The sequence below is a fragment of the Acanthisitta chloris genome, unplaced genomic scaffold (assembly GCF_000695815.1).
Source record: "Acanthisitta chloris isolate BGI_N310 unplaced genomic scaffold, ASM69581v1 scaffold37134, whole genome shotgun sequence".
Classification (NCBI taxonomy): domain Eukaryota; kingdom Metazoa; phylum Chordata; class Aves; order Passeriformes; family Acanthisittidae; genus Acanthisitta; species Acanthisitta chloris.
Window position 1 is genome coordinate 3,200 of NW_008670459.1, and position 8,461 is coordinate 11,660.

Below are 8,461 nucleotides of genomic sequence, written 5' to 3' on the forward strand. Positions count from 1 at the left end.
GACAATATGTGAGTGCTCCTTTGGAGGCAAGCCACAGCCACTGGGTTAAGTTCTGTGTGATGCTGCACCCTCAGGACGGTGCATTTCAATATGCCTTTGTATAAGCCACTGCTGCAAAAAGGCAGCTACACTTCAGACAGAGCCAGGCCAAGCACTGGCATTTACTGCTCTCACATCTGTAACCATTGAACGCTGACATTTTGCTTTAGGCAATTTCCTTTTTCCTTTACAGTGCTTGACATGTTTTCTTTCTTGGTCTAGAGCTAGCCCAGACCACTTGTGTGATTGCTAGTAACAAATTCTTACTGAGATACTTAGGTCTATACCTTTGTTCAGGTAGATCTAAGGTGCCATTCTTCATTAGGTTCACCTGACAGAAATGTTCTTATCTGGTGAGGCTGTTGATGTGCTAATTTCTGCTTCTAGGTCTTATTTCATTCTGTTTCTCTTTCATTTCCTTTTTTTATTCCTACTCCTGCAGTAGGACTATATGCTGTGAAACAGAAGACTGAATACAAGAGTGCAGGGAAAGGAGAACGGGGATATGCTAGAAATACCAACCTTAACTTGGCACAGCAGTGGTGCTCCTGCCTGCAGTCCCAGCAGAAGGAGGAGCCTGTGCAACAAGACAGTGCACAGGCTGTTTTGGGGGCTCAAAGGAGGTTGTTGTAGGGCTGGGTTGTGAAGCACAGTGATAAGAGCTAGTGGAGAAAGCGTTTGTCATGATGGTGCTTGTGTCACCCCTCAACCTGGGGGAAGGGAGGGAAAGGTCTTGTGCCATTGTGGCTCCTCAACCCAGCATATCACAGCTTGTTCAGTGCTCTGGAAGTGTTGCTGTGGTTTAGACATAACCTCTGTGGCGTGCTCTGAACCTCCCCGTGTTTGTGTCTGTCGATGGCACGTACCCCCCTGCCAGGAGCTGGCAAATGAGCCAGGCCATGTTGATGAGTCAGCTGTGGTCTGCAGCAGATGGAGGAGTTGTGTCTTAGTGCTGGGGTAGGTGTGGAGCCATCTGTGCAATGAGGCTTGGTTTGACAAAAAGGGAGAGTTTCAGTTGGACCCCTGCCTTCACCTTGTACCGAGGACAGTCATCCCTAGATAAAGCCTCAACATTTTCTGGCTGTTAGCTCTATGTATAACCAGGAAAGGGGGTTGCCAGAATGGACCGGGTAAGTGGCTCATCTGCTCCAAGTCCTGCACCCAGATGGTCCCTGTTAGAACTTTTTTTCAAGATGGGAATACTTCCTAGCCCTTGCCAGAGGTATATCCTCTGAAGTGTATTTAAAGAAATGCTTGTTTGATCATTGTACTTATTTTAGGAGTAGCCCATATCAGTCTGAGCACTTGAGCAAGTTCAGTGCTTCTCATAGGTAGGTCTCCTTTTCTCAGAATCACAGAAAGGGTAAGGTTGGAAGGGACCACAGTGGGTCATCTGGTCCAACCTCCCTGCTCAAGCAGGGGCATCCTACAGCACATTGCCCAGGATTGTGCCCAGATGGTTCTTCAATATCTCCAGTGAGGGAGACTCCACAACCTCTCTCTGCAGTCTAGTGTATTAGTGTGATTGCTGTGTGGAGCTTAGGAACAGGGATCAATAATAGGCAGAAGAAAAAGCAGAATCCTTCACATATGTTTTCCTCCTTCCTGCCTTCTCCTCCCATCACATAGTCCTGACAGGCACAGATGTTCCCCTGCCTGTTTGGCGAATGCCTGTGCACACAAGCCAACTGCTGCTGGTGGCTTTGGACCAGGACGTGGGTTTTGTCTCAGGGCCAGCTGTTGCATTCAGAGTGGTCTCCCTCCTTCCCAGATTACAACTAATGGAAAGGTGTCCCTTGGAACACAGCAAACTGCTATGCTTTTTCTCCCTGTTTGGCTCCCGGTGATTGTTCGGCATCTCGTTTTGTCTTACAGTTCTATTTAGCTGTGGATATTTCTTTTCTCAGAGGAAGTTCTGCGAGTTTCATAAAGTTAATTAAACATTTTTGGGTTTCAATCTGGCAGGCTTGGATGCAGGGAAAATAAAGCAAGTGGGAACTATTCGTGGGCAGGAAAGCACTCGACGCATTGGAGATTACAAAGTCAAATACGGCTATACTGATATTGAACTGCTCAGGTTAGAAAAACTCAACTTTGGGGTTTCAAGCCCTCCTTATCTTCATGAACCCTTCATTCTCACCTACTGCATCACCATTAAATACTAAACAATGCTGTCTCTTTTCAGTGCTGCTAAATCTAAGCCCATCATAGCAGAGCCTGAAATCCACGGAGGGCACTCACTGGATGGGGTGACTGGCTTCTTGGTGCTCATGTCTGAAGGGCTCTACAAAGCACTGGAGGCAGCTCATGGGCCTGGGCAGGCCAACCAGGTGAGCCTGCTCACATGGGAAACATTTCCTTGGCTATTGAGTCACTCCAGTGGTTTCACCTGCTCTTGTACAGACTGTCCTCCTCATCTGTCCTGTCGGTGCTGGCCAGGTTGAGTGCCTGTGCCACCTCATTCCAGTCTGTAATAATAAGAGAGGTGCTTTGCCAAGCTAGTTCTTCTAGGCAGTTGCCTGCACCTTAGGAGTAGCCCATTAAAGGGAGTGGGATGATTCAAGGCACAAGGGCACATATCAGCAGGTGAAACGGGAATGATCACAGTCAGATGAGTTGCCATAAAAACTCTTAGATCAGAGGGCAGGAAAAGGTTTCCTCCAAAATCTCCTAAACGTCTTTCCTCTGGTGGTTTATTTTTTTTCCCCCTTCTCTGCTCAGGAGATTGCAGCCATGATAGCCACAGAGTTTGCCAAGCAGACGTCGCTGGATGCTGTGGCACAGGCAGTAGTGGACCGGGTTAAGCGGATCCACTGTGACACCTTTGCCAGTGGTGGGGAACGGTCCAAGTTCTGTCCCCGTCATGAAGACATGACGCTGCTTGTGAGGAACTTTGGGTACCCCCTGGGTGAGATGAGCCAGCCCACGCTGACACCAACGCAAGGTGTGTTGGGTAGAGAATGAAACAACTTGGAGGGGGGAAGATAAGATGTCTTGTTTGATCCAGCACTGACTTCCCATTGTGAGAGGAGGTACTCAGCGTAGAAGGAATTTTCTTATGAAACGGGTTATTGGCTTTTGAGATGTGGAGTCTGTGACAATTTGACAAAATACAGTACAGCATCTAAGGAAGGCAATTCCATATAAATCCTCAGGTTCTTTGGCCCTTTCTTTGCTGCTGTGCTGCAACCCAAGTTGCTCTTGTCTAAATGGTATTTTATAACTTCTCTTTTCTCCCTTACCAGGAGGTCGAGTCTACCCAGTCTCTGTGCCATATTCCAGCTCCCAAAGCACAAGCAAGACGAGTGTCACGCTGTCTCTTGTCATGCCTTCCCAAGGTCAGATGGTCAATGGTGCCCACAGCAACTCAACTCTGGATGAAACCACCCCCACCCTCACCAAGTAAAGTCCTGCTCTCTTGCTATCCACAGTTTTTCCCTGCACCTCACACTGTGTAAAGGGGTTGAAAAGCAAAGACAGCTGTCAGTTACCTGTCAATCATTCCCTTATCTGGAGCGTGGCTCCCCCAACTGCAGTATTGACAGCCAGCATAACGTGTTAGCTGGAAAGGGATTGTGTGAGGAGTGGGAATGAGTGAAATGAGCGGTTCTGAAGCCAGCTCTGGCGACCTGCCTTGGGAACAGCATCTGCTGCTGTGTGTGGAGGGCACTCTGGCAGAGAGCAGCCCTTCTCTTTGGGTCTTGTGTGCCAAGTGTGTTAGGGGCTGTGCACAGAGGGAGTGGGGGTGTCCTTCATTTTAGTAAGGAGAGGGACTATGCAGGTCACTTGTAAGGCTGCAGTGCACAAGTTGACTTGCTCATGGGTAGAGGCCATGGAAAAACAAAGTGGATAAAATGTAGAACTGGATCCTGTTTGGGTCCACTTTGCAGGATCAGACTAGTTAGTGGCTCTGGTTTAGGTTGAGCCTTTGGCCCAGGGTGGTGTGTGCACACACTGCAAAGTGAAGAAGTGCTGTGGGTATTGTGCTCTATAGCTCCAGAAACAATGAGGCTGACGCACTAGAGCTGCTTTGGCTGCAGTGCAGGTCACGCAAGAATAGCTTTCCTTGCTGCCAAACTCTTCCCGTAAAGCTCGGACTGTGTGGGTATGGGGAGGCCAGCAGAGTGCATGCTTCTTGTTTTGTTTTTTCCTTTCTTCCTTCTAAATTTATTTTCCTGCTTCCTCTCCTCTGTTCCTGAGATGCCTGGTTGTACTTAAGGCCTTCCAGTTAATGTGAATCAGATATCTTTTGGTGTTTGTCAATTCCAATCAGTTCTCAACACTTCTGGTGCTCTGATACAACAAGTGACTGCAACTTTTTACTTGTTTTACTTGGTCTGTGAAGAAACTCACACTTTTTCTGGTGCTTTTCTTGTCCAGTGCACTGGATGGGGAAAATAAAGATGCTTGTGTTTTCTCCTGTTCTCTTCATAGCCAAAGCCCAACTGTGACACTCCAGTCGACTAATACTCACACACAGAGCAGCAGCTCAAGTTCAGACGGAGGTCTCTTCCGCTCCCGACCCACCCACTCACTCCAGCCAGATGAGGATGGGCGTGTGGAGCCCTATGTGGATTTTGCAGAGTTTTACCGGCTTTGGAACATGGACCATGGCGAGCAGGGAGCACTGACTGTGTCCTAACATGGGAACCTGCCTCCTGCAGACACCCTGTGCTCAGCTTTGTGAGCAAAGACTGAGGCAAGAGTGAGAGTGCTCCACTGGGGGCTGTGTTCTGCTGAGAGCTAACTCCTATCCAGGATGTGCTGGACACCAGGCCGGGGAGCCTGTGCACTACACACATGTTGCCTGTGCCATGCTCCCAGTCTTGACCAGCCTCATTCCCTTGGAAGGCCTGTGAATAGGGGAAGGGGCCTTGAATGCCACCCTCAATGCAGGCCTTTGCCAATAAAGGTGCAGAGAGGGCTCCATCTGGATAAGGCAAGAGTCGGGGCCTGTACGAAGGCTGCGTGTGTGTGTGTGTGTAGGTGTACACGTGTGTGCCTGCGTGCGTGTGTGTGTGTGCTGTCATAATGTTTCCACAACTCAATTCATAATGCTGTGATTTCAGTGTTCAACTCCATAGAAGATACCTCTATTTTGCAGAATAAATAACTTATAGCGACAGTCATTGGCACCTGTGTGGCTTGCTCTCTTCCTTATAATGTCATGTGTGGGTGTGACAGCTCCTCCTGGTGCAACCCTCTGCTCCTCCAGAATAGTGGGTTGCACCTTGCAGCAGGGAAGCTTCTGCTGTTAAAATGGCCTGAGCCCTTGCAGGTGACTTAAAAGCATAAGGTCTTTGTCCCATGCTTGCTTATTTGCTGAGCTTTGGCACTGGATGATGGCTTGGAGTTAAACTATGAAGGCAGATTATTGGTTTTTTGCAGGTAAAATGCATATTGTTTTCCTTAATGCAGCCCATCTGGAAAGTTGCAGAGGGCAGGCGGAGTTAGGAACACTGTTCCTGTACAGGCACCTGGTAGTGCACAGCTGGAAGTCACAACTGTGTCGTGATGCCTTGAAGATGCAGATGTGCACCCTCGTGTTAGAGCAGGGAGGTGTTCAGCGAGGAGAGGAGAAGTCCTGCTGGTTTGCTGCCTGAGCGTCGGGTGATCTGAGGCGTGGACTAGCTGGCGGAGGCGTCGGGATCACGGCGATCTTCCTCTTCAGTTCAGGCTTTTGACGGCAGGCGGCAAGCGAGGCTCTTCCCTCCCTGCTCCAGCCTTCCCCTTCAGCCTTGCCTCACTCCCTAGGAGCCTTTTCCCAGCAAACACGAGAGGCCTCGGGGGTGACCGCTGTGCCGCAGCTCCTGGTACCTCTGTGCGGAGTTGTGATAAGACAGCAGGCAAAGCCAAGAGAGAGCTAGAGGGGGTTACAGGAGAAGGGGCATGTGAAAGAACCAGCCCGCTTTCCTTCCCGGATGTTTTTTCTTCCAGGCTTGCCAATTTCAAAAGAAGGTGAATGTGAGGGGGTCAGGATGGTGTAGCAGGGGATTCTACAGTTAAGGCAAGTGGGTAGCCAAGCCCTCGTGTGTGCGGGTTCAAGGCACCCATGCCAGCCTGGAAAGGAGCAGAGAGGGATTTATCCCTTTGGATAAATCAAATAGCACTGAGTGCCCCTAGGCAAGACCTGAGTTCACTGAGAAACACGTGGGCAGGATCAGAGCAGTGAGAAATGTTTCCTCGGAAGGCACAGCAGGGATCCTTTGCACGTAGGTGGGTGGCTCTCTGCCACTGCCCCCTCCAGCTCCTGCTGGCACGGCTCTGCCCCGCGGGTTTCCTGCAGGAGCCTGCGTTTCCCTGCCCCCTGTAGTTCCCAGGAAGACTAGGTGTGCCCAGCATGCCAACGCAGGCACCTCCCGTCGGGACCCTTCCAACCCTGCTGGGGGGTGGCGTGCAGTGCTGTGGAGGTGAAAGCAGCGGAGTTGTGTGAGGTTTGGTGCCTTGTCCCCGAGGCCAAACAGTCCCTCAATCCTGCCCTCTGCCCTGCAAGAAGCAGGAGTTCAGCTGTCTGAGCCCAGTCTGGCTCGTTGTCCAGAGCTGCTTCGAAATGCGGTTTGACGTGGGGATCCCATCCTTTCCTCCAGATTGTTGTGTGGCTATTTGATAGGATGATGTGATCCTGGTGTGGACTAAAATGGAGTTGAAGAGGTTTTTATCCTATTCTGTGTTCCCAAACCTGGCACAGATTTCAATAGCTGTATAAACAAGTTTTTCTTGCTTATTCCCCCATCCCATTTATCTATGGTATTTGTGAACTTATACTGAGAACAGTTCCAATGGGAAATATTCCACCAAGTGGATGCTCCAGATAAAAGTTTATGAATTGCCAAATGCACTTATATAAGGCAGAACAGATCGTGCAAAACAAACTGATCCTTTGGCACCATTGTCAGTTTAGGACATATGAAAACATACACTGGGTAGGAGCATGTGGATCACACTGAGCTGTGTCTGTTCAGCCACCGGGAAAAAGATGAGGAAAATAGGTTTTCCATACTTGCTATGTAAGCCATGGCTTAGGAGTTCAGGTCAAAGAAACAGACTGAATGCTGTGTGCCAGGGAAGGAGGTTTGTGAGCGAATATTGGTATTTAATATAGTCCTCAGGGAGCAATGGGAAGATGCAGGCTGGAGCAACAGTGGAAAAACATCCTCTCCTCTGCCCCTTTAAAATGACAGAGTGTATGGAAGAGGACAGAACGAGAGCAATCTGGAGAAACAAGAGCAGGAGCCTTTTTGCACTGTAGTGAAATTTAAAACCACTAGAAATGTAAAGTCCTAGACAGAGAGAGAGGAAAACAGTGCAGCTCTGCACCACAGGACTGCTGGAGAGGAGCTGGCAAATTAAGATCTGAATATGCAGAGTAAGTCTGCCGTAAAGGCAGCTAATCTTATTTTCCAAGAGCTATCCTCCTGTGAGACTAGGGTAGAAATGAGAAGCCCTATCCCTGGAATGGGAGCAGTGGGAATACCCCACATGTCCCTGAGCTGTGGGCACTAGCTGAGGGTCATTAGAGGTGCTCAGTGTGGTGAGATAGGCTGGGAGAAGGTCCAGGTCCAGTGCTCACAGTCAGGCAGTGAGGTGAGCAGGCAGCCAAGCTGCAGCAACGTGCTGAGGATTGGTCAGGGCTGAAGGTGATGCAAAGCCTTTAGATGCTCTTGGGGAGAACCAAAGCTATATGCACCTTGCTGTGCATCAGGGATGTGGAGAAAACAGCAAAGACTGGAAAGGGCTTTGAAGGCTCCCTCCTGCCTTTGAGGACCTCCAGAAAGACCTGTCTGAATGGAGGCCGTGTCAGTGCTGGTTTCAGTATGGAGCTGGAGCTTGCATTGCTCTGGAGATGAAGCGGTGCCTCTGTCCTGAGCTATCCCCAAGAGCTTTCTTTTGGCTTGCACTCTCACCCCTCCCCAAATCACAGTTATTACCTCACCAGGTGGAAGTGCCTGTGTGAGAGACAGGAGATTTCCCATCATTCCTCCTGTCCCTAATTTTCAGTCCCTCCTTGCTTCTCTTCTGCTGAGAAATCTTTCCAGCAGCTCAGTGGGGAGCACCCAACACTAGTGGAGGGGGCTCAGCAGACATCCTTGCTGGCAGCTGCCTGCACCTCCTGCCCTCTGTACATTTCATGGTCCCAGGACAAACAGGAGGATCTCTGCAGCACTGGAACAGAGCAGTTTCAAAAAAATGTTTGACATAGTCATGTCCACCCTGGCCTAGGATGGAAGTAAGCTGTCAGAGTGAGATCTTGAAAATCCCAAGCTGCCTTGTAGTCTAGGGGTCAGGAAACATGGGAGCCCTTTGATGCTACCAAAAACCATGGTCCTTACTGTCTCTGTTACTGAAGGATCACCAGGGACATTTTTTTTTTATTTTAAGCTTCCCATTAGCAGAGCAGTACACCCATTTATAACAAAATCTT

The 8,461-nt window shown here is 49.5% G+C and overlaps 1 protein-coding gene across 1 annotated transcript in view; it reads left to right on the top strand.

Annotated features, from left to right (window-relative positions):
• The window catches only part of TAB1 (TGF-beta activated kinase 1/MAP3K7 binding protein 1), a gene marked incomplete at its 5' end in the record, with an annotated part of 8,044 nt that extends 2,870 nt beyond the window's left edge, over window positions 1-5,174 (top strand). Inside the window, 5 exons of the mRNA XM_009073687.1 lie at window positions 2,005-2,116; window positions 2,225-2,369; window positions 2,761-2,983; window positions 3,285-3,441; window positions 4,474-5,174. Of these exons, the coding sequence (XP_009071935.1) occupies window positions 2,005-2,116; window positions 2,225-2,369; window positions 2,761-2,983; window positions 3,285-3,441; window positions 4,474-4,681 (845 nt within the window). The remainder of the gene's footprint in view (window positions 1-2,004; window positions 2,117-2,224; window positions 2,370-2,760; window positions 2,984-3,284; window positions 3,442-4,473) is intronic.
• Between the last annotated feature and the right edge of the window lie 3,287 nt (window positions 5,175-8,461).